Source organism: Gracilinanus agilis, chromosome 4, assembly GCF_016433145.1.
Source record: "Gracilinanus agilis isolate LMUSP501 chromosome 4, AgileGrace, whole genome shotgun sequence".
Taxonomy (NCBI): domain Eukaryota; kingdom Metazoa; phylum Chordata; class Mammalia; order Didelphimorphia; family Didelphidae; genus Gracilinanus; species Gracilinanus agilis.
In genome coordinates this window covers 341,881,094-341,908,169 of record NC_058133.1, presented here as the reverse complement: position 1 = coordinate 341,908,169, position 27,076 = coordinate 341,881,094, and the positions used below count along the sequence as shown (strand labels likewise).

Below are 27,076 nucleotides of genomic sequence, written 5' to 3'. Positions count from 1 at the left end.
TCCTATTTTTTCTCTCTTATGGTATTGCAACTTTCTGTAGTCTTGGTTGCCAATGGGTAAGTGCAATATTACTAAATTTTGCCCAGATTTATGGGATAGAATTTACTTTAATTGGATCCTAACATAAGGGCCTATTATGAATTTACTCTTGTTTAATTAGAACATTTTACATACATAGAATTTTGATATTTTGATCTTGATTTTGGATTTTTTTCTTTCTCCCAAACTTTAATTTTTCTTCTATTTGTTTTTCTTTTTATGTTTTTTGTTTTTCTTTTGATAATTGACTCATACATAACTCAATGATGTATCCTGAGCTAATCTGGGTGTTGGTCAACACCCTCTTTAGGGCGGCTTGTATTTTTATAAAAATCCAATATTTAAAATTTTGTTTGAGAAAATTTTAAGGAAAACAAACCTGCTTTGAATCTAGAAAATGAACTATTTGGAGAAAGATACCTACAGAAACCTACACTGAATCAAGATGATCCAAAATGAACTTTGGGGTGCAACTAGTTGAACTTAAGGGGATTGAACACAATTATTTTGAATTGTAAACTCTTATGCCAAAGGGGATTGCTCCCTAATTGGCTTTTTTGTCAATGCACCTAGCAAAACATTAGTTTTGCTCTCTCTCTATCTCTTCTACTTATCTCTTCTCTCTATTGTAGTTAGAAGATTTTTAGGGGTACAAGACGATTGCTTCAAATGATCAATTGAGGAGACAGTCTCCCAAATGATCACGGGGAGACTGTGATAATTAGATTAAATCTACCCTGCCCATCTTTAGATTTAATCGCCAAAGGTGAAAACATCTCCACTTAACTCATAAGTTGGGAAGTCTGTGACCCATGTGTGCTAGAGTGAGTGACAAATCAGAATTTACTGACTGCCTCCTGGGCAGTACTAAGGAAAGTGTCTGTTGTGATTGGACATGTAAACTAAGAGGAAGGCACAGGAAATGATGCAAAAGAAGCCCCTTTAAAAAAGAGTACAGTGAGTTCAGCTTCTCTCGACTTGTTCGTGACTTGGACTTGGAGGAGCTCTAGAGCTGGGTCTCTGAGACCTTGGTGAGACTGTTCTTAAATATTTCCTTTGGAATTCCATGTGGTGAGTGTAAAGACTGAAACTTCCTAAACTTCTTTTAAGGAACTTCCCTTTCAAAAGAGACTCTGTTACTAAAGCTTTTGCTTCATTCGTCTCTGGGGCTCTCTGGCCCTCTGGGCCTCTGACTTTCCAGCCTTGGGCTCAAGGCTGAACCTCCCTCGGCTGAGGGTTAATTAGATCTGCCTGAGTTAAACTAGGGGATTGGAGCAAATTACCTAGTACAGTGATGGGCAAACTATTCCCTGCAGGCCAGTTCCAGGCTGTAGTTTGCCCATCACTGCCTTAAGCAATTCCCTAATCACTACAGCCCCATATCAAGATGTAGTGATTATCCTCTCTCTTATTTCCTTATTTCCTCTTCCTCTCCTCATTTGTAAATAAACTTCCATAAAAGTCATTTTGACTTGAGATTATTCTTTAATTGGGGATTGATAATTATTCAGTTCCCTGGCGACCAAACCTTTTAATATTCACCCAATCAAAACCCCTTTTTACCCCTTACTTACTACAAGCTATTTGTACTATTTTACCATTAAAACTCCCCCCTCTTTATCAAGGTTTTATAAATTCTTTTTATATGAATTTAAAGGCTCTATCTTCCATGAAAGGCCTATTTACTCCCATGCCTTTGTCATGGTATAAAGGCCATTTCAGTGAAGTAAAAAGTGTGCAAGTCTTTCCAAAGTGAGAGGGCTTCTGGTATGGAAGATCATCACCAGACTGGCCAAAGGGTAATGGAATTTTCAATTATAACATCTCTTTAAGACCACTTAACTTCTAAGGCTTAAAATGGGGTTGTGCTTTGTATGGGAATAGCACACACCAACAACAATGAAATTATATATTCATGGAAATATTGGAGTAAAAAGAAATGTTCCATAATTTCAAAAGTATGAAAATTCCCTGTTCTAGCTACTGTAGTAATTCAGAAAACTTAGTGAAATGGCACAACAGATTACAGAACAGGAAGGGAAAGAGTTAAGGGTAAATATGGAATATATATTTGTGTTATACACAGGCCAATAGCAAATATTTTTCTAGGAAGGGCACATAAGCAGAGGGGTTAAAAAAATAGAATTTTAAAACTGAAACCAGATCAAATAGTTAAAGTCCCTCTTTTTGTAGATAAGCAAAAAGAGGTCAGAAAATGAAGCAAGAATTGTCTAATATTATAGTCAGCAGAAGTGTTAGACTCCACTCCCTTGTCACTGACTGTCTTCACTTTATAAAATTTTCAAGTGTGCTTTTGTGGCTGCACAGAATTTTAAAAACATCACTGAAATAGCTTTTATAAATATCTTAAATGCATGGATTTAGTCGATACCTAATAATTTCAGGATGATAATAGTTTGACAAAATCTCTTAATGGGAATGCTGGATGGAATGGTATGTTCTACTTAATTGGCTTCTTTTGAAACCCCTTTTTATTTCAACCCTGATTATTAAAAATTTAAAAAAAAATTAATTCTTTAATCCAGCTTTAGTAAGCAAAAATTTGCCCTGTCTCAAGGTTGTACACAATCCTCAACATTTATGCATTGGTGTGTTTAAAATGTTAAACTTAAAGCATTCAGGTGATTTTACCAATAACTTCATTTTAACTTTCACACGCTGACAGCTATGTGTATTAAAAAAAGAAAAGAAAGGTGTGAAGTACTTAGATTTATGTAGTGGCTGGTATCCTAGTAGGCATTTCATTGGTGTTATTCACCCTATCTTAGTAAAAGGCAACTTTGTTGCATGTTTTCCTTAAACACTGGCTTTGGGTTGCAACTATATCCTCAAAGTGTATTTCTAGTCCTTTGAGCTTATGTGCAAAGTCAATGCTTTAGCTTAGCAGAAAAATAAAGCTGTTAGTACTATGGATTTTATGTATTCAAAAGTGATTATTTCTGAAATGTTTTCTTTTTAAAAATTGAGATGTTTGCACAAAAAATTACAGATTTCTAAGAAATTACTAGTTAGAAAAATGTTTTGCATGTTACCAATTTTATTTTGTGGACTCCATTTTACTTTATGGTTACTATTTTAGGAAAATTATGTTTTTAATGTTTTGTCATAAAGAATTGTATGCAGAAAAGTGTATTTCCAGCCATCTCTAGTGAAAGACTAGTTTTTGGTGGTCATAGGAATCTAACCTTCTGTTTCCTATAATTTCAATGTATCAACTTCATATTTTTGACTTTTGCATCATTTTCTAGGAATATTACTCCTGCAAAAATTGAGGATTGTCTGTATTCTGTATCTCTCTGAATACACACACACACACACACACACACACACACACACACACACACACACACATATATATATATACATATATATGTATATGAACATGCATGGTCTTGTAGTTGTAGAAGGGAATTTAAGTTTGAATTAAAGAGGTTACCCTCCCTACCTGGTCAATGATATATATAAAACCTTGTGGAATTACTCATTGGCTATGGTGGAGGGGGGGGGGGTTAGGGGGTGGAGGAGAGGGAAAAAACATGAATCATGTAACCATGGAAAAATATTCTAAAGCAATTAAATAAAAATTTTTAAAAAAAGGTTACCCTAAAAGTAACTTATTTATTTTAAAACCTTTGCCTTCCGTCTTAGTATCAATTCTAAGACAGAAAAGTGGTAAGGGCTAGGCAATTGGAGTTAAGTGACTTGCCAAAGGGTCAAAAAGCTAGGAAATGTGAGAGGCCAAATTTGAACCCAGGTTCCATAAATTCCAGGTCTAGAGCTTTATCCACTCTGTTACCTAACTTCCCCCTAAGAGTAATTAAATAAAAAATTAATACATAATGTGAAGTCAGAGTAATTTGGGATTGGGAAGAAATAATTTATTTCTTCCTCTTAAAGATGGAATTCATTTAATCAAAGGTTCTGGTTAATTGAGAGGCATAGTAGTATAGTAAAAATAGTGTTAGACCTGGACAGAGAAAAATATATCTGTTTCTGATCTATAAAATGGTGATAACACTACTTCACACGACTATCATGAGAATAAAATGAGTAAGATATGTAAAGATTCTTGAAAACTATAAAGAATTAGAATTAATGTCAGCTATCATCATTATTATTGCTACAATTACCAGGTCAATGTAATTCATACAATAGTCTATATTTTTCTGGTATTTTGAAGGCACTAGATACATCCTTATATACCTAAGAAGCATGTAAGTGATTAAGCTAGAAAATACTGTAGTTGATTCTCCATTATCTGTAATAATCTTCCTACCATCACTGCTTTCTCTACATACCCAGAGTAATCTAGGTCAAGCTGTAATGAGGGTCATAATGTGTTTATTCTTATGTCTGAATATGTATTTCTTACTCCTTTTCGAAGACCAGATATTGATACTCTGAATGATCTGCTTTTTATTGTTTTATTTAATTCTCATCTCTTCTCCACTACATGAGATTCTATATATGACTGTAATTGCTGTTTTGCCAACTGGAGTTACAAGTATATCACTACAGTACTAGTTAAGGTTGCATTTTAACATCCTGGTTTTAGTGGTAAGTTAACAGATGAATTTCAATACATTGAGTGTTTCATTTCTGACAATAGGTTACTCTTAATAGGAAACACCTACTGTTAATATCACTGATCTTCTTATTTACTATAAGTGTTTTAATTCTGAGATTAAAGGTGCTGTGAAATTGCGAAATACTAAATTGTAGATATACTTCTATATATTGAAGAATTAACACTATTCTTGTTCCCATTCATTAAAAAAAATCTTCAGCAAAAGTAAAATTGTCAAAATAAAATTAACCTATAATTTCCACTCAGTTTTCCCTATGTACATTTAAGTATTTTTGTACAGTATCATATCAGTCTGTATATAGGTTATAAAATAGATTGTGTCTTAGTGAGTTTTGAAAAAATGTATATATAGATATATATTTGACTTTAGGCTATAGTCAAGTTTTACATGAATTAAATATGTGAAAAAAAGAAATCTTACATTCAGACTAATTTAAAATCTCATCACTGAATTCAACGCAATGATAATAACTTCTTTTTCATACTTCAGAGTTAATATTTGATCAATGACAAACTTTGATCAATGACAAACTTAAGGAACAGGAATAATAAAATGTGATAGATATCCCATTCTCGGAAAATATGAATTTTTTGTACTTAGTAAGTTTTAAAAATCTTTCATATATGCACATATATACACACATATTTAAGTGTGTTTGCATATATATATATATTTATGTTTTAGACGTTAACTTGTAGATGGTTTTTTACTAATCATCACTAAAATTAAGGATATTAAAGACCCTAAACAAAACCTTTTCTGACATAGACAAGGCATTTGTGACTTGCATAGCATACGGTATAGCAGATACCTAAAAAAAGGCATAGATTATATGTGTGTTGTATTTTATGGAGATTTTCTCCTGCTTTTGGTTCTAGTAGCCAATAACCTCAGTTCTTAAAAAGGCATGAAGTTAGCTGGAAGAGAGAAATAGTTTTCAAAAACGAAGGAGACACATATATGAGCAATTCGTCTATAGTGCATTGCTTTTCTACCACAATAATTTCTAATACAGACAAACAAATCAAAACTGGTTTCTGTGTCCAGGAAGAGCAAGTAATGTCTAATTGGATGCTAATTACTTTCTTCATAATGGGTTACCAGATAAAATTTAAACTGTCATAAATGCTGAATTTCAATTCTAGCCTTAAATGATATAAACTATCCTAATACTATACATTTTGTGTTTTACAAATTATCTTTAAGAGGCTAGTTAAATCTGATTTTTGCACAGCTTTTTTCCAATATTTTCAAAATACAACCTACAAGAGATAAACAATAATACTTCTATTTTAACATTTTACAAAGAGTTTATAGTCCAATAAAAATACAAGAATAATGCATATAGAACATAAAGATTTCTTTCTTCTGTACATCTGACAAAATACAATTATATACATTGGATTGCTGTGATTGTGACTAAACTTTGGACTAAATATATTAAAATTGTCAGTGGATTCACCTCATGCAAGCCACTGCTCTTTTTCCTTATTGTATTTTTCAGACCATTTACGAGTAAGTTCTAGATAAATACCTGGCTTGTGAGGCTGGTAATCAAGGTAAACTATGCGTTCAGTTCTCTTGGGAACTGCTTTTTCAATCTGAGTCCCTTCATGCCACTCATTAAAAGAAGTGATAGAAATAGCATCAGGTCGCACCTGAAGTGCAGCACTGAAAGCAGTTTCAAAGTACTTCCCATTGATTCGGTTCCGAGTGTTGTGGTTGTTCCATGGCCGTATGTTAATGTCTATGTATCCTGGTCCCACACTTGGGATAAACAGTAAGCTGTTGCTGTCACAAAAGGCTTTTAGACCTGCCCAGTTGTGATGTGATGAGCCATAAGAAAAGCCATTTGTGGCAAAGTATGTATAAATGCCATCAAAACCACTTCTCTGGATTTCCTGTTTGTGTCTTTCTTCTACAAGAAGAGCAATAAACAATCCATCATAGGGAGTATTACGGATACTCAGGGGGCCTGAGGCAGTTAACAGATTGGCCCAGATTTCTGGCTTTGTGAAATAAGAATCATACACATAAAACATGGGCAAGACTCTGCCAGTTTTAGTCTTATACCTGTAAAAAGCAGGATGGCTTCCATATCTAGAAAACAAACAGATACAATTCTTACATAAATAATCCCAAATAACTTCTAACAGAGGGTTTTAAAAAATCAACCTGATGATTACCAGGGCATTTTATAGATATGTTTACATCTTTCAGTCAAGAAGTGCTACATCACTCTATTTTGAATTTTTCACAGAGTGAAAATTAGATCTCAGACATATCATGAAACAAACATGATGAAATAAAATATGTAATCCCTAAGCAAACATAGAAAAAAAATTAGTATTATTAAATACTCTTCTAGGACTGATTAGGTCCTTAATACAGCATAATATATCCATTATAGTTCTTACCCTTTAAGGAGAAATAAAAATTTCCTTTTCCCTCTTCTTGGAGTTATTTTAAATTAGTGTAGTATAAATCATTTAATTTGTACCCTGCATTGTTGTGATACATTTTCTTCTGAAAGAAATCTAAAGAATTTATTATAAGTTAAATTATAAAGACAGATACTACTTTTTTGCAAGCATACTGTAAATGAATGTTTAGGTCCTTCTGAAATGTTTCACTTTGTCTTTTGTGAGATGGTTCACAAATTATATGAAAAGTCACTCAAACAGTAACATAATTTTGCTCACTTTGTTAAAAAGCTAGACTGTGAAACAACTTTAAATATTATCTTCTTGTGAGAGAAAGTAAAAGAGCAAATAATAACAATAATCATTTAAGAAACTCACTTGTCTATAATATACTTGATATTTTTGTGCATACTATGATCATCTCGATTCTTATATGGTTCAATGTGGAAAGTGACCTGAAAAAAGAATTAGAATATTAGTGGGAGGAAATAGAAATTTTCTATAAAGTCTATCCCATACCATGAATAAATTAACTGATATTTTAGTCATAGTTTTCAATGATGTTTATTGAACATGAATGTCAAATATAGCATTAATCATATAAACTAATTACAGCATTAAATTAGCACTAGAGTAACTTGCTTATATCATCTGCTGATACAAAAAACCTTGATCTTTATGGGGGAAATTTGCTCTGCTTTGAAACCACAATACCTTTTCACAGAAAGGTCCTCTACTGCACTGAAAACAAAACAAGACCTATGTAAACAGTTTGTGTACCTAAAACTTCTGCTTAAATTCCATGATTAAACTATCAGTTGTAAAAAGTGAGGTATAAGAGTACTGTAGAGATATTTTCTTAGTTCCATAATCACTGATAATGCATACATCTTAAATGCCTATATTGTATAAAGAAAAAATCTGCAAGGTAGTTTTCAATAACCTGAGGGTATTGTAAGTAATATAGTAGGAAAAAGAAACTGAAAATAAAGGACTTGTTCTATATAGAGGATCCCAGATCATTTAATTAAACAAAGCTTGCCCATTTAACTGCAAATAAAAACAGATTATAGCTGATGATAGCTTTTCATATTCCATTTCTGTCTAACAATGCAGAGTAATGATATAGATAGGTGCTTTATGTGATATTTTTCTGAAGGGAAATCAAGCCATAAAAGTAGATTTCTTTTAATGCAGAATTTAAAGATGTTCACTTTCATTTCAAATTTTACAGATACATCACTAGCAATAAAAACACTTAAGATAATCTAATACACTGTATTTCACTGTTTTGAATTTTAGGCCTCAGGCTCTATGAAAAATGTATCCTATAAACTTCAGATCATTCTGATCTAAAACTCTTTTGTTTTCAATTGCCCAATTAAAGTAAACAGTATTTTACATTTGTCAGTGCTACTAGTTATCACAGAAGCAATTTTAAAGTTGGACAGCATTTAATGAAAATAACATTATACTATAGTTTATAAAATAAAATTTCATTATAAATTATAAAGGAAAGAATTGTTTTTTGTCCATCTGTACCAAGGTCTGATTAACTTCTCCAGTATCTATATATTTTTTTAACTTTAATCTAATTGAAAGAGATTATATTTGACAAGGGCATATTTCCATACATTTTGAAAAAAACATGAATTTTCATTAGAAGTAATTCAATATTTTCTATGGATGTTGATGTTTATTGTAGTCAAAAAAAGCAAAGGCAATTTCACTTATAGTGGCTTTATTTCAGAGAATCTATGATTTGCAAGAGACCTCAGAAGTAATAGTCCAAACTCAACATAAACAGGATTCTCTTTTACATCATCCCTGAAGATGCCAGAAAGAATCAAACTATTGAAATAGTGTGGTTTTTAAAGTGGAGGACCTCAAAATTCCCCACATTTTCGACATATCGTGAGAAGCAAGCATTAAGGTAGAATGAATGATAAAAAAAAATCATTTATTAAGTTCTTACTATGTGTCAAGGAATAGAAAGAAGGATAAAAGGACAGTTGCCATTCTCAAGGAGACGAGTCTAAGGAGACGAGTCTAAGGAGACAACATGCAAATGGCTATGTACAAGAAAGACATATATAGGACAAATTAGAGGTAATCAACAGAGGAAAGGCATTAACACTATTGAGAGTGAATCAGGCAAGTAGAGTGCCAGGTCTAGAGTCCAGAGGGCATGACCTCAGAAACTCCTTAGCTGTGTGACCCTGGGCAAGACATTTAACCACAACTGCCTCACTATTGCCATTCTTGTGCCTCAGAATTGATTCTAAGACAGAAAGGTAAAGGGTTTTTTTTTTTAATTGTTTTTTAAAAGACTGAATCATGTAAGGCTTCCTGAAAGAGCGATTTTATCTGCAACTTACAGGATATTAGGGAAGCTAGAAGGCAAAGATGAAGAGGGAGAGAATTTCAAGCACAGAAGATAGCCACTGAAAATATCTGGAATCAGGACATGAAATATTGTGTTTGAGAAAGGGTAAAGGAGGTGGAAGAAAACTAGGAAGGTAGGAAGGAGTCAGATACAGTGGGAAGAGTAGCTGATTTGACATGAGGTATCTAGGGTTCTAGTTCCTCCTTTTGGTACTGCCAAGCTTAATCAGAGATTACATCTCCTCATCAGTAACATGAGACTGATAAATCAGCTCTACCTACCTCACAGGTTCTTGTGAGATAAATGGAACTTAAATAGTGGCACATAAGTAGAAAATATTTTCTTAGATATCTACAGATCTCTCATTCCAGATACCTTAAGAAACTTTAGATTAATAAATCAGGTAGTGGAAAGAGTAATGAGCTTGGAAATCTGGATATATGGCCTCTAAGTCTAGTTCTGTTGATTCATTCTGTGATTTCTGGCATAGTCCTTCACTTCTCTGAGGTTTAGGTTCTTCAGTGAGGATAAACAACTAGCTGATTTCTTTGGTCTTTTGAAGATTTAATACAAGAGAAGGAAAAATAAATTTTGAAAACAAAAAGAATTATTCTAGAAATACAATGTTATAACTTCCTTATTGATTTTCACAAATTGTGATTATACATCAGCATTATATTAATTCAATGTGTTATTGAAGGTCTATATTAAGTATAATATGTTGAAAGAAATAAGCACATCTGTTATAGGAAGTAGATCTTTTTAATTTTTTGCTATCATGCAAACAGATAACAGTGCCCCCCCTACAAAAATACTTCTGATTTTTTGGACTTAACACCAAGCCTCATCAGCTATCTTGTCCTGGAATATCTTTCAGTTATAGCAGCCCTGTTCTCTTATTGGCAAGTACCTCTTAGGACTTCAATTTGAGGAGGGGCCTTGGCTCACCAACTTCCATTCCCCCGTTGGCTATGCTTTTTGATTTTACAGATTTCAAAATCATATCCTTAGGTACCTCTCATTCCTCCTTCCTTTCTTTTAGTTAGCTGTCTTCTCTAATTAGATTGTAAGCTCCTTGAAAGAGCTGTCTTTTTTCTTGTAGTTGTAACCCAAGTGTTTAGCATACTTCTTGGCATATAGTAAGCACTTAATAAATTTTTTGTCTGTAGTTAAAATTTTGTAGCCTAAAACTACAATTCACAGCACCCCACTCTTCTTCTCATGTTACGTGCTAATGTAGGGAGTTATAAATTTTGTGTAGCCCTGGCTCTAGCCCTTTCTTCTTGTGATCAGGTTTGTACTATTCCTGGAAGGGCTCTTATTCATAGCATATTTTCACCTCAAGAAAAATCAATACAAGGTTACTTTGATTACCACCCCCTTTCCAGAAAAAATATTACTTAGCACCCCTGGAAATTAAATTTTTTTAAATTTTAATAGCAATTAATAGGAAAGATAAATGTGCCTGTGGCCATCACCGCCCCACCTGGATTGCAGCAGCACCCACCAGGGGGCCGTAGCGCCCACTTTGGGAATCACTGCTATATACCCTTCACCCCCCAGATATTGAGAGAGAATCGAGCAAAATACTCCTTCCTTTGAAGATGATCCTACCGTAATAATTAAAAAGATTGAAACTATCTGTAAAACATGATTTCGTTTGACAAGATTTGAACAATTTACTCTAAGCTTTCTTGACAGAGAGAAAGATAAAATCATCTCTCTTGCTAATGAGGCCCAAGAAAGGAGAGCAGCTCATAGGCCATGCAAAGACTCAAAATGGAATTTGAGTTAAAACTATGCCAGGCCAGAGACGCATTACTTACAGCAATGAATGAGAGCTTGCTCTGATAGGCCTGACACATGGGCAAAATTTGAAAACATTAGACAAAAACTGCTCCCAGTTATGGATACTTTTTGAGCTGGGAGGTAGATATAAAGACTTGGACTTCTCCAGAGAAAGGGATGTTAGACAAATTCGTTAAAAATTGTTGTAAAGTGGTTAGAGACTACTTTAAGACTAGCTGCCAGAATTGTGACTTTATGGATCTTGAGGAATTGAGGAGGGTAGCAGTATATGTGTTTAAGGGCCATGAAGAGAACAGTAACTTAGTGGAGGACTTAACGAAAGAAATAAAACTTTTAAAGGAGGAAATTAAAAAAAAAAAGAAAATCATGGAGTGGCCATAACCCCTTTGCAGAAATCCACAAATCAATCATTAATGTATTACTTCTGTGGAAAAAGTGGTCACGTATTGATGTTCTGCAAGAAGTGGAATCAGGCAAATAGGAATAATAACAAGTTTAGAAATAATAACAATTACAGAAATAATACTCCAAATGTGACAAACAATAATACAGAACAAAATATCCAACAACAATATATCCAAAGTGGAGCTCATTCCACACTATCTATACTCAGGGTGAAAATCCCCCTCAGTGTGGGAGATGCCAGAGGAATACCCAAGGATATTTATGAAGGTGCAATGTGTGGGGGTGGAGGGGAAGGTGTAAGGGCCCTGGAATCAAAGAATGAAACCTTTGATTTCCCAGACCCTGATGATTAATGCCAATTATCCCTATCCACCCCCAGCCCCCATAATGATGAATCTCATGTAAACCTGAAAGTTGGAAACACATATTATGATTGCCTCTAATACACTGGAGCATCCAAATCAGTATTAATGAGTAAACCTGATTCTGAATGCAATTCTATTGGATCTCTAAATGTAGTGGGGTATCAGGGCCAACCCTAAAGGTACCAAATCTTTCCCCTCAAATGGTGTCTGTGGGACCCCTATCAGTAGAACATTCTTTCCTCCTAATGACTAACTCTCCTATAAATTTGCTAGGAAGAGATCTTTTATGCAAGCTTAGGGCAATAATAACTTCCTCTCCAGACAGCTCTATGTCTCTAGAATTGCCTAAGGAATCCTTAACTTTACTCCCTATACTTCTTTCAGACAGTCAAAAGATGAAGGAGCCTTCCACCTTTGAAATCCCAGCTGATATACCCGAGTCTCTTTGGGCCACATCGTCTTCAGATGTCAGCCTACTTAGCGGTTCCTGTTCAAATTAGGACAAAAGATGGGCCACCTCCTTCCATTCCTGAGTATCCCCTATTGAAAGAGGTAGTTGGGGGAATTACCCCAGTGATAGATTCATTAATTGAGCAAGGAATAATAATTCCATGCAAATCTGAATAAATACACCTATTGTACCTGTTAAAAAGCCAAAATTAGGCCAAGATGGAAAATATATATATAGATTTGTACAAGATTTAAGGGCTGTAAATAATCATGTCATTAAGAGACATCCTGTGGTTCCCAGCCCAATCACAATTATGTCCTCTATTCCAAGCACAGCAAAATATTTTACTGTGGTAGACCTCTGTTCAGCTTTCTTCTCAATCCCTATTCATGAGAATTCAAGGCATATACTTGCCTTCACCTAGAAAGGTTATCAGTGGACATGGTGTCAGTTACCACAGGGGTTTGTGGAAAGTTCCACCTTGTTTTTACAGATTTTAAGCAAAGATTTGGTAAGTATTAAGCTTAAGGAAAGCCGTTTGATAAATTTAATGGATGATTTGCTCTTGGCCTCACCAAATGCCACAGCATGCCAAGAAGATAGCAAAGATCTACTTTAAAAGCTACATAAAAGAGGTCAAAAAATATATAAGGCAAAGGTTCAGTGGTGTCTCCCTACAGTGGAATATTTAGGGTTCATTTTAACTGCTGGTGCCCACTCCATTTCCCCCAAGTGCACTGAAAGATATTCAAATATTATGTGCACCCTCCACTAAGAAAGTTTAGGGAAATTCTTGGAGCAACTGGGTTTTGTATGCAGTGGATCCATTGCTATGGGGAAATCACCAAGCCCCTTATTGCTCTGACAAAATTAAAACGGGCTATCCTGACTGCCCCTGCTCTAGGTATTCCAGATTACAAAAAGCCATTTACTTTGTATGTACACGAACTGAGAGGGGTAGCTTCAGGTGCTTTAACTCAATCTTTGGGACCTGTTCAGCATCCGGTTGCTTATTATTCAGCCCAGCTGGACCCAGTAGCTTCTGGAATACCATGTCTTAGAGGCATAGCTGTCACAGCTTTATTGGTAACTAAATCTGCTAATTTAGTCTTGGAATGCCCATTAACCATAATGAGCCCACATGAAGTTGAAGCACTGTTGCTAAGACATAGACCACAGGAATTTTCTGATCAGAGACTTGGTAGGTACAAGGTAACTTTGTTAGGTAATGAGAATATTACCTTAAAATGCCGTATAGTTTGAAATCCTGCAACCTTACTTCCTGATTTACAGTCTCAGGAGAACCATTGCACAGTTGTGAATCTCTAGTGTCTATGGCTGTAAAGCCTCAAAACAATCTCTTGGATACTCCTTTAAATAATCCAGATTTAGTCTTATTCACTGACGGTTCTTCTTCCATGAGGGAAGGCATATGCTACATTGGAGTTACTGTAGTCACAGAATTTGCCACTCTGTGGTCAGCTCCATTGCCCTCAAATATAAGTGCTCAAGGTATAGAACTGATAGCTCTGAAGCATACCTGAATAATGGCCAAAGGTAAGAAGGCAACAATTTACAGAGACTCAAGATATGCCTTTGGAATATGTCATGCAGTAGGTATGCTATGGCTTCAAAGGGGATTTTTAATATCAGCTGGAAAATGTATATAGCAAATGTAGAAATTGTTAATGAAGTTCTTTCTACTCTTCAACCTCCTGAAGCCCTAGATGTAGTTCATTGCCCTGCCTATATGTATGGCATTGACCATGTCTCTAGGGCAAATGATCAGGCAGATACCGCTACAAAGCTAGTGGCCTTAAAAGAGCATGAGTTAATTTTAACATTAGCAACTATTGATGACTTAAAATTTTCCCTTTCTTATAATGAAAAGAAAGTGGAAAAATGGAAGCAAAAATTTGAGGCTAAATAGATAAATGGAGTATAGATGTCCTCTGAAGGAAAACCCTTGCTCCCTAGAAGTTTTAAAACTTTTCACAAAAATGGTCACTTTGGTATCCAGGGCATTATGGACTCTGTTAAAAAGAGTATGGATAGCCCCTGGCATAACTACCATAGCCTCTAAAGTGTGTACAGTCTACCTTACCTGCCAAGCATTCAATCAGCACTCTTTTTGTAGCAAAGCTTTTGGTGGGCATCTTCTGGCTTACACACCTTTTGAACACCTGAAAATTAATTTTATCACTATGTCAAAGGCTGGACAGTATAAATTTTGTCTAGGCATAGTGGATCAATTGACTAGATGACCGGAAGCATTTCCTACCACCTGGGCCACAGCAGCTTTTGTTGCCAAGGTGCTCTTAAAAGAAATTATTCCTCGCTTTGGCCTGCCTGCGCACATTGATTCAAACAGGGGAACTCATTTTACTGATTCAGTTTTATCTCAGATATATTCTTGTTTGGGGATAACTCCCAAATTCCACATACTGTATCACCCTCAGAGCTCAGGCCAAGTTGAGAGAATGAATAAAGATTTTAAAACCATGATTGGCAAATTGTGCACAGAGACTAATTTAAAATGTCCTAATATTCTTCCTCTAGCCCTATTTTATCTTAGAAGGGGGAGATCTATACATTTCACCATGAGATGCTTTTTGAACATCCCTCTATGCAGGATAAGCATTTTTCTCCTGCATATACATCACTGCTAGGGGAAGACAGTTCTGTTGCCTCACGTATACCAGACTTGCAAATCAGATTGCGAGAACTCCATGAATCCGGAGTTGCTGTACAAGCAGGTCCTGTATACAGACTTCTCATTCCATGACTTACACCCAGGAGACGAAGTATAAATAAAGAACTTTCAGCATGCTGGGGTGACCCAGCCTACCGTCAAGTCCTTTTAACCAGTCCAATAGCTATTAAAATTGGAGAAAAGGACTCTTGGATTCACTGCTCTCATGTAAAGAGAGTACCTTCTACTGATATTGAATGACTGTAGCTGTCACACTTATTATATTTGCTAATTGTTTTAAGATTAAATTTTGTTTGTTAAGTTCACATATTGATCTAATCTAATATATTCTGTTACACTGTGCTACTTAAGTTACTGTGTTTTGGCTAATAGCTATATGTTCTGTTACACTGTTTTTATTTGCACAGTCCTATTATCTTTATCTGTATTGTCCTATAGCTAGACTGGAGATAATGTTAAAGATTGTAAACTATATATTTTTGATTTTTTTAAAACTGCATTATTGTTTTTCCTTGTATGTGCAATAGAGTATTTGAGGTTATTTTTCTCTCATTTTTTTGTACTTAAAGCACATTTTACCAGTATTAATGTTTTGTTGATTTTGCACTAATATAAGTTTACAATATCCATTAGCCCTAATATTAATGCATACCCAAAAGCTTTAGACTATGGAAACCTGTCACTGATTGTTTAATATTATGGGACTTTAATTAATGATTGTGTCTGATTCCAGGAGAAAGGATTACAAAAGAGCCATTATACAGTGCCAAGAAGCACAAGATCAAGAAGACCAACCAATCTCCGTGGGATTGACGAGAATCTGCACCAAGAGAGAGAACTTGTTTTGGGGTTTGAGGAAGCGGCTGTTTGACAACGGCAGACACAGAATTTCCCCATGCCAGATTCAAATAAAGTACCTCAGTTTGGTTACAATGCTGGTTCCCCTATCCCTGAGAGTTAAGGTAAAATCAGACCAGGAAATATTTTCCATTTGCTGCTAAAACTGAGTCCCTTTCTCATATTGCTGCAATGGTCCTACAGGCTTGTGGGACATAAATCTCTTTATTGGATGCTGATTCCAGGACCTGTTATGAGCTTATCTTGCTTACTCAGAATTTTTATATACTATTTAATTTAATTTTTTTTCTATTTTTTAAAATGTTTTTGACTTCCTTTTAACAACTGATTCACATACGTCAGAACTCAACCATGTATCTCAGGGTGATCTGTGTGCTGGTCAACATCCTCCTCAGGTGGGATTGTAAAATTGTCATAAAATTCTAGATTTATAAAAATTTTTCTTGTTTGAGAGTAATTTTAGGATAAGAAACTTGCTACCTCCCTGAATCAAGAAAGTGAACTGTAGGGGGCAGCTGGGTAGCTCAGTGGAGTGAGAATCAGACCTAGAGACAGGAGATCCTAGGTTCAAACCCGGCCTCAGCCACTTCCCAGCTGTGTGACCCTGGGCAAGTCACTTGACCCCCATAGCCCACCCTTACCAATCTTCCACCTATGAGACAATACACCGAAGTACAAGGGTTTAAAAAAAAAAAAAGAAAGTGAACTGTAATTTGGAGAAGGTGCCATGGAGATGCCTGCAGAAACCTCACATTGTACCAAAAGATCCAGAATGAACTTTGGGATATAGTAAAATTGAACTGTGGGGGGTTGAACACATTTATTTTGAATATACACTCTTATGCCAAAGGGGACTGCTTCCTAACTGGGTTTTTGTCAATGTGCCTAGAAATCATTGGTTTTGTTCTTCTTCTCTTTTATTTCCTTCTTATCCCCAAATTATTGTAATTTCCCCTTAGAAAGTGCAATATTGTATGTACCTCTAGTTAAAAGATCTTAGAGATATAAGTGATTATATATTCTGATTCCATGGGGAAACTAGGAATGTAAATCTGGGAGATTTCTATATGCTTGTTTCCCATGGGAATCAGTGGGGATTGTGTAATTAATTTCCCTAAAACTACAACTCCCAGCACCCCACTCTCCTTCTCATGTTACAAGCTAAAACAGGGAGATTATAAATTTTGTGTAGCCCCACCTCTAGCCCTCTCTTCCTATGATCAGGTTTAGTGGAGGTGGTATGAGGTAGGAGCCAGGAGAATTTTACTCACCTGGTCTTAATTTTGTTAGATAATTATTTTTTTATACTTCTATTTCCTTTTTATTCCTTCTACTTCAAGTAATTATTAAACTTTATAAAATATAATTCTGGGAGTGTTGGATATTAATTTAAATCTTATACTTGTTGCTTTGCTTTGTCTTGCCTTATGTTATAGTCTAAAAGGGCTTTGGTTTCAATATCAGAACAGTCAGTTCTAGCCTAGGCTCTCTAGGGTCCCTTTAGGACATTTTGTCTAGTCTATTTAGGTTTTTGCAACTTATTAGACCTTTGGCAAATTACTTACCCATCAGTAAAAGGGGAATAATATTTGCATGTGTTTCCCAGAATATTCAATCATGCCATCTTCATCTGGGCCATAAACTCCACTCCTTTTACCACCAAATATTTGGGTTCTGCCCCTGAAATCTCCCTGGCCTTTGAAAAGTCAGTTTTGGCCTTATTTTCCTGCATTTCAGGCCTCCACAGCACTTTCTGGACATCTCTAGCCATGCCACCTTTTGTATACCACTAGCTAGTTTTATGATCTGTTTTCTAGTTCCCCTTTACAGATCTTCTTCTCCCATTTGACTACTAAGCTCCACCAGGGAGGGACTACCTATCACGCTTTTACTGATATCCATAAAAAACAAACAAACAAAAAACTGGCAGAGGAGCTAGAAGAATTCTAGCGAGTGCCACCACCAAAACAAAATACAAAAAAAACTTTTTCAAAACATATTTTAAAAATATGCCCAAGGTGAATGTTAATGGGGAAATCCAAGAATATCATGAGTCATTTTCCCAACTAAGGAGAGTTAGAGAAGTCTATGGGGATAATTTGGCCCCATATGGAGTGCTCTAGCACAGCAAAAGAGTTTATACACTTGAGCAAGAGGAGTTCCCCTGAACCATGACAGAGGATTTTGTGTGTGTATAGTGTGTAGGAACAACTGAAGGAGTGGATAGGTAAGGAGGAAGAGAGAGGGGAAGGAAAACAAGAGAGAGAATGAAAAGTAGGGGTGGGAAGGAGAGACACACAGAGAAGGGGTCTCTTCCAGCACAGAAAGCATACATCCATGTGTGATGATCTTGCAAAGGGCTGAAAATAGCTCAAGCATTAGGAAGAGAATTATGATAGAAAAATTCAAGGAGAAAGTATTCAGAAGGATGGGGCAGACAACAGTACTAAGGACTATTAAGAGGTAAAGCAGGTCCTAGGACTCAGAAAGTCACTGGATTGGTGAACTGGCAGGGATGGGGAAAGAAAGGAATAAGCATTTATTAAGTCACTGCTATGTGCCAGGCACTAGGCCAAGTATTTTGCAAATATAATTTCACTTGATCCAAAAATTTGGTGGCTATTCTTATTCCCAATTTTACAGTGGAGGAAACTGAGGTAGATAGAGGTTAAATAATTGCCCAGAATAAAAAAGCAGGTAAATGTTTGAGGCAGGATTTGAATTCAGGTCTTTCTGAGTCCAGGCTCAGAGCTTTATCCTCTATGCCTTTTTACAACAGAAAATCAAGTGGTAAAAATCATCATATTACAAGAGATTAAGAAGTTCATGGGCATTGAGAAACTTGAGGCAACAAATGTATATAATCTCTTCAATCTAAGACTGTCATCATAATACTGGTTCTTAAAGGGATTATCTGAAAATTATTTAGAAAATTTACTTATACAAAATAATTCTTTCTTCCATGAGGTTGGTTAAATGAAGTATATCTTAAAAGTCTCTTCACTTCTCCTGAAGTATTACTATTCTGGAATCTACATGTCTTAACTTGAAAAGTTTTACATAACGTTCATACCTACTTATTGATAATGGAACCTCAACTTCTTCATGCTAGATAGATCAAAATTAGTGTTCAGATACTAAAAACTAGATGTTTATTGTTACTTCCAGTTGCTAAGGTGGCAAATGTCTGAGAAAAATTCTCTTTGGCATTTCTGCTTTTAAAAACCAGGTAGCACTAGTTGAAGAATTAGGATTCTAGGGATTAAGAATAAGTGCTCTGAAATTCCAAGCTGTTAAAGGCATTTTCTTAATCTTACTCTCTGTCTGGTTTAAGAGGTGAAAGAGCAGAGTTTCTTAGTGGATCAGAGAACTGACAGGTTCAATGAGCAGTGAGCCAGAGCTAAAGTTTCCATTACCAAGGAGATCAAGACACTGAGGAGAGGAAGTAGGAACTGCTTTCTGGCAGGAAGGTTGTAAAACGGCAGTTGGTCAGTGAGGAGATAAAAGAAGCAGTCCCTGAGAGGGAGAGAAAGCTCTAGCTGAGTCCTAAAGCATTGGCACAAGAAGTGATTATAAGCAAAATGCTACTTTGACTACAAAAGATCAATGTCTACTGTTTCCCTCATTTTAAATGAAATTCTATACTTAGCTGAAGACCAGCAACCCTCTATCCACAGGTCTGTTCAAATCTTAAGAACATCAGCTGACCCAGACGGTCTTCAGTTTTGAAATACCAAGAACCACTAGGCATTTGCTACCTATGTGATTGTGCACTCCTTGTGAGGGCTTGCCAAGCCCTTTCCAGGGCTGCTCATTGCCCTTTGTTGTCTACCTTTTATCTATCTCTCATCTATGGTTCTAAGAAGTTGTAGCACACACAGCAGCCACATCCTAGTAAAACCATATGGGTAGGCAGGTTAAAAGAGGTTGAGGGTAACAGACAAGTCTCAAATTCATTGGTTTATTGGGAAAATGCCCACCCTAAGCATGTAAAGACTTCCCCTGAAGGAGTAGGGCTGAGAAGAATTTACTCCAATGGCCACAAGGGTCTTGGAAGCTATTTCCTGTACTTTGGCTAAGTGAGGGGATAAGGCTTTTTAAAATTAAGCCTAGTTCAAAGGGGGTGCTCTATGTCTCCTCTCATTGCCTCCAGCTCTCCTAATCAACTTATTTTTGATTGAGTGCTAGCTGCCTGTGAGTCAAGACTAGCTGGTTTTTTAAGACCTGTCTCATACCAGCTACCTAGTGTTTAAATCCTGGGCATGTTGGAGGTCAAGGTCATACACTGTATACTGGGCGGGATAATGAAGCTGACAACTTTGCACTACTCTCCATGATATCATTGGTCTTCTCTGAAACAAAGGATAAACAACAAACCTTAGGCTTTAGAGATTAAAATCTCTAGGTCTCATTTTATCATATGCAAACTGGTTTAAATCTTTTCTCTAAATTCATTATTCTAAGTACATGATTGATCCAGTCTTCAAATGTCTAGGTCTTCAGTTATATTTTGAACTATGCTTTTTGTAACTATGTGTATGGAAATCATGAAAAGGAAAAATACTTAAGAAATGTCATGGGAACTATAAAATGCTTAAATTGGTGTTGCTATGTAAAAAGATTAGGGGTCATGAAGAGTGATGGAAATAATGATTTCACTTATTTTAGAACTGATAGTTTTATTATCTATTTTAGGATACTGTCTATCTTTTTTTAACACTGCCTATATCTCCAGTTGCTTTGTCTTGAGATCATAATTGCATTCCTGCTTTTTTGGATTCTGTTAAGGGATGTTAAATTTTGTTTCAACTCCAAAATTTGCTGTATTAATTTCTGCATTCATTCTATTATGTATTTCTCAGTTTTGCAGGTAGATTCACTCATTGTTAGGTTTACTTTTCTCTCCATCAAATCCTATTATGTGTATTTCTTTGTCTCCCTTACCTTAAAAGAACTGGGAGAAAAGGAATAAATGCAATACCAGTAACTCAACTAGTAATGTATTCTAATAATTCAGTACTAAATGGAACTGTCTAATTTCAATTTTAAAACCTTCCCTTCTTCCCCTAGATCAAGATTAGATCATTGATTATTTTCTTCTCCTTCCTTTTAACCTAATCTTTGTAATTAGTACTAAGGTGGTAAATGTTTTTCTTTTGCTTGTTGAGATTTCTGTAATTTCTCTGAAATCATTCTCATTCCACATCTACTTTGCTGTTTATTTTATTGCTAAACTATTTTGTAATCTGGCATGTTCATGAAATTCTTGCTCCTTCTACTCCCCTCCTTGCCCATAATGATTTTCCTATTGTATCATTCTTATGAAAATCTTTAAGTTCCAGAGTCTTTTTCCTCATTTATCTTCCCCAATATTTTCCTCCACCCCTCCCTGTCTTTTCTGTTTTTAAAAACACACATACATAAATCAAAAGTTTGTTATTCTTTGTTATGTTGTTGCAGAAGGGCAAAGTTTAGAAGGGACAATATTCTCAAGGGCAAAGTTTGGAAGGGGTAATATTCTCTTCTGACCTAAGAGGCACTTGATTATCCTTTAGCCCATTCAAGTTTCTCAAACATATTTACGTTCTTAATTTTCACTTGTATCCTAGGTTTCTGTTTTAAATATTTTCCTCAGTTGTGTTTTCCCAATCTGAATACTTGGGAGTAAGTGATTTGAGTAGAAGTCTCCTTTCCTCTCTGGAAGATTGTGCTTATTTTTGTTGGTTAAATTATTCTTGGTTTTAGGTTTTTTTCTTTTGCCTTTGGTATTACAAGCTTTTCTTTCCTTTTTTTTAACTTGCTACAGAATCCTGTGTCCCAATGATTGGGTTTTTAGGTACTTTGGGATCTTTTTTTTCCCCTGGCTGTTTCCAATTCTTAGAAATTTGCTTTGGAAGCTCTGAAATTTTGGAATCACATTTCCTGGAGTGTTAAATTTTGAATTTCTTTCAGAGGATGACCTGAGAGTGAGGAGTTAAAAATGAAACCTGGGTTAAGATCTTGGGTGACTGAGAGAATGACCATACCCTCAACAGTTCCAATAAGGTGATAGTGTTGGAGAAAAGATGAGTTTAGTTTTAAAATTTGAATTTGATATGCAGTTTAAGATTCACAAGAGCCTGCTGGTGATTGGAACTCTAGCTCAGGAGTGAGATTAGGGCTGAGTATGTCAATCTGGAAATCACCTTCATAGAGGTGATAAATGAACCCTTGAGTGCTGATAAGCTCATGAAATGAGCTGATTTAGCGTGAAAAGAGAAGAGAGCTGAGGACAGGGTTTTTAGGGGGATTCACATGGTTAGTAGGTGTGACATGGATGATGAGACAGCAAAGGATACAGAGAAATAATAGTTGGAAAGAGGAGAATCAGGAAAGAACAAAATCGATATTATGAAAATTTAGAGGGGAGAATATCCTTGAAGAGTCAGTGATCAACATGTCAAATGACATAAAAAAGTTGAGGATTGAGAAAGGGCCATTAAATTTTTGATCTCCATAAATCTTTTACAATGTAGAAGTGTATACAGCTAGCAATTTCAATGAAGATTTCAAGCTTGAATAGGATGCTTCACTCCCTAGCAGAACTCTGAAGAACTGATTATATTTAACTATGCATTACTTTATAGGGCAAAGTGAACAACAGAGGGATAAAAAAACAATAAAAAGAATTTTCCTTTGACCATCTGGATAAGCCTAGACACATTCCCAGAATATTTTAAATGCATAAAATAAAAAATAAAGGAATATAAAGAAAACTAATGAAATGTAGATGTATATTTATATACACATGTAATGGTAAATATATACATTTATATATACTTATAGTATAATCACATGTGAGTGTATGTGTGTGTGTAACTGCAAGTTAAGCATCTCTATTCTAGAGCTATTTCTGGGCTTTTGAACATTAGGAATGTGTTTAAGTCATCTGGCTAATTTCATATAAATCATTTGAGAAAAAAAATGATGCTAGTAAGTATGATCCACCCCCCACCATTTTTTAAGAATTAATTTTCTTTTCATATTTAAAAAAACTATCACAAAAATCTTAAAACATCATCTAATCAAATAATTTTTATAGTCCAAAGGGAAAAATACACTATCAAAAATCAAATCAATTTCTATTTTCAACCTCCACTTAAGATCAGTTGTTTCAGTTGTGTCTGACTTTTGTGATAACCTTTGGGGATTTCTTGGTATAAATATAGTTTACCATTTTCTTCTCCAGCTCATTTTGCAGATGAAGAACTGAGGCAAACAGGTCAAGTGAATTGTATAAGCGTCACATATCCAGTAAGTGTCTGAGACTAGATATGAACTCAGGAAGATGAATGTTTCTGACACCAGGCCTGGCACTCTATCCATTGTACCTCCTAGCTGCCCTTCAATGCTCACAGCAAAGCCAAATTTTCACTATTCGTTTATTTTCATCTACTTTGTTTCTCAAATGTTTGTGATTATCTATTAAGGCATACATGTAAAAGTTATCTGGAAAAAAACATTAAGAATCTCAAATACAAGTAAAAAACCCCTCAAGATCTGAAAATCAGCTCCGAATTATAGGTTATTTATCTATGAACATAATACAGTTGCATCAAAAAGATGTAAAGTCACATTTTCCTATTTAAATAAGATTCTAATTGAAATGGCTACATAATTTATCTATTTCATGAACTATAATTATTATTTTGTTTATTCAAGACAATTACTTATTTCAATCTTTCAGAAAATACCTTTAGGTTATATTTATGAGCATTATCCAAAATAGCAGGCACCAACTCATCAGTAGATTCCCCTTCTTTATCAGCTAAACCACGTGGGTACCAGGACAGGGCTATCACACCTAAAAGACAAATACAAAACAAACAAAGAAAAAGAGTGAAAAAGAGAATGCAATGACTATAGGTACTACATACATTGATAGCAATCATTGCTTTTTACAGTTTAATAATCAACACTAAAGAGAAAATGTTAATTTGAAAGCATTAATAAAAGATCAGTATTCACATAGAATATGACTATATAAAAAGAAGACATCCACTAATAAAAGGTGTCATTATAGATCTACATATCAGAGTTCTTTCATTAAAGGTTTATTAGTGGTAAAGTCAATTTGAATTAGCTACTATTATTTAAAGTTGTTTACAACAATTTCCTTATAAAAAGTAATAGATTTTCATCTGACAACGCTTCATGGGATTATTTATGTTGTGTATGGAACCTGATTTCACATAAACAATATGTTCCAAGGCCCTCCACATAAGTTGAAAATTGCACATAACAGTAAACCCCATTATTTAATAAGTACGTCTTATATAAACATACCTAGGCTCTTTATGATTCTTCTTAGGCTTATCAGAACTATAAGTATCAATATTCTTATATTTTGGGGCTATTATTAACAACTAAATTAGTGTTAATGAAACAAAGAGAAGCACTGCTCTAAGGTGGACATAAATTGTTACAAGCAAGAACCTTGAACAAAGATTGATGTAGAAGTTAATATTTGGTGCAAAATAATGCAATAACCCACACTAATGCTTCTCAGAGTGAAGAGTGAAAATGAACTGCTTCAAAACTTTATGCCTCTTGAGAAATTGTATGGATTTATTTTATTTTATGTTTTTATTTTTTATGTTTTATATATGTAAAAATATAGAATAAATTATTTATTTACTCACATATATTTCATGTATTTTTCTGCTTTAATTTTTTTTGACCTTCAATCATGTATACATCCAAATTAGCTTGTGTTGAGTTTTCATAAAATGTTCTCCTGTATAGGTATTCATATAGCCAATCAATAGCATTTAAGTGAATATGCTTTGCAGAACACTTTACAAAGAGACATGGAATGAACCCCAAAAGATAGAAGCAATAAACTGTCCTCAAGAATAGAGTAAAAAAAACCAAAAAAACAGGTTACAGAAATGATTTAGACTTTTACAAGGAATAGCTCTGTTCTTCTCTGAAGTAACACATTTTTTTCCAAAAAATCTTTACAGACTAACTGTGGGAAGCCAATAAGAGAAACAGAGTCTCAAATAGATAAAAATCTGAGACTCCTTTTTTGACCCCTTTTGTGATCCTTGTGATTTCTTGTTGAAAAGTATTGTGGCCTTACTGAAAAGCTTCAAGTTTAAGCAAACCAACAGTTAAGAGGTTAACACTCTCCCCCTTTGGTCAGAAATGCAGCCAAGGCCAAAACCTTAGTTTAGCAGGGGCATTTGCCCCTGAGAAAAGTATTCTCAGACTTAGCTTGCTGATAATCATGCAGCTGAAGGTCCAGCCTGGTTCTTATCTTCACCTTGAAGTTTCTGAGTTTCTGTATATTGTCTAAACTAATTGAAATGTCTACGGAGCTGTAAAACTCTCTGTGCTTGTGGGTGAAAGGGAGTTTGAATTTTCATATATAATAAACTTGTGACTCAATGGCACTTCAGAGAAGCAGCTATGAGTTAACAGTCAAGATCGTCTCCTGTGTCCCGTTATTTCCTTATCAACTAAGCCGTCCTTATTAGATTATGTGGAGATGATAGATAGATCTCAACAACTAACATTACACAGTTCTTTATTTTAAATGCTTTTGGTATTAAAGTAGCATGTTTACAAAAATGTTTTTATCCATTTTCATGAAGAATAAGCTGTCAGTGGGTCAACTGACATTTAATAAGGCCTCACTTTTGTTATAGGAAAAGTTAAGGTGTGTAAGTTTGTAGATGGACAGCAGAGTGCAGGATTCTGGAATTCTGAGGAAGAGATGCTGTTGGAGAGAGATAGCTGGGCCTTGGGGCTGTGGCTTTTCTCTCTGAAGGTTTGATCTGAGGAGACTGGCTATTTCCCTGTAGTGTTTTATTGCCATATCTTCCCATCCTACCTGCTGCTCTCTTATCCTGATTTCCTGTGGCTGTGTTTGATATCTGCTGAGTTCCCGTGGTGATATGAGACATCTGACATCAGTTTGTGAGACCTGGCCTTTGGATCTTGGTCCATCTTTGGGCCCTGTCAGACTTACATAGACCCTTTCCTAAAATCATCAAAGTGGGTTAGTGTTAGCTTAGTCGAGTACAGGATTTGGGGTTAGAGTATAGGAATAGAGTAGGAAAACCACTCAAAAGAAATCTGTGAAGAGATATTTAGATCTGGGGAGGTATAGGTAGTTAACATTAGAGTAAGTTTATCCACATCCCTTCTAACCTATCCTTTGTTAATTAAACCAACTATTTAAAATTTCATATTTTAGTGGTCTGTGTACGGTAAATATGAAATACTTAAATATGAATAAAATAAATAATATGAATAATGGAGCAGCAGGTAGGATGGGAAGATAAGGCAGTAAAACGCCATAGGGAAATAGCCAGTCTCCACAGGTCAAACCCTCAAGAGAGAAAAGCAACAGCCCTAAGGCTCAACTATCTCTCTCCAACAGTAGCTAGCTCTTCCTCAGAATTCCAGAATCCTGAACTCTGCTGTCCATCTGCAAACTTAAACACCTTAACTTAACTTTTCCTATAAAACTTTGTACCCAGCAGGGTGCTTAACACTGGAGAAACAAAGAAAGGTAAAAACACTGTTGTTGCACTCAGGGAGCTTACATTCTAAAGGGAAAAACAAAATGTACATTAGTTATATATAATATTATAAAGAGTAAAAAAGATATAATTTCAGAGAAAAGGCCCTAGGGAAGTACTGAGGAAATGATTGGGTATAGAAATTAGGAAAATATTTCCCAAAAAGGGATTTGAGCTAAGTTATAAAGGAAATCAGGGAAAGAAGGTGAAGAGGAGCACATTTTGGACATCTGAAACAGACTGCACAAAAGCAAGAAGTTGTGAAGTTGTATGTGAGGAATTGCAAGAGGTTAGCATCTGCTAGATACTGGAGAACCAGAGTGGGGTGAGGTGGGGTGGGGATGGCAAGTAAGTAAAGCACCAGAAGATTGGAAATGTAGGAAGCAGCCAGGTTGTAAATGTCTTTAGCGCCCAACAGTGGATTTTATATTTTTGCCTGGAGATGA

The 27,076-nt window shown here is 35.2% G+C and overlaps 1 protein-coding gene across 1 annotated transcript in view; it reads right to left on the bottom strand.

Moving 5' to 3' along the window:
* Window positions 1-6,100: 6,100 nt before the first annotated feature.
* MANEA (mannosidase endo-alpha) overlaps window positions 6,101-27,076 on the bottom strand; it is a 57,799-nt gene continuing 36,823 nt past the window's right edge. Inside the window, exons 2-4 of the mRNA XM_044676541.1 lie at window positions 23,793-23,902; window positions 7,451-7,527; window positions 6,101-6,749 (exon numbers count right to left, since the gene is read on the bottom strand). Of these exons, the coding sequence (XP_044532476.1) occupies window positions 6,113-6,749; window positions 7,451-7,527; window positions 23,793-23,902 (824 nt within the window). The 3' untranslated portion in view covers window positions 6,101-6,112. The remainder of the gene's footprint in view (window positions 6,750-7,450; window positions 7,528-23,792; window positions 23,903-27,076) is intronic.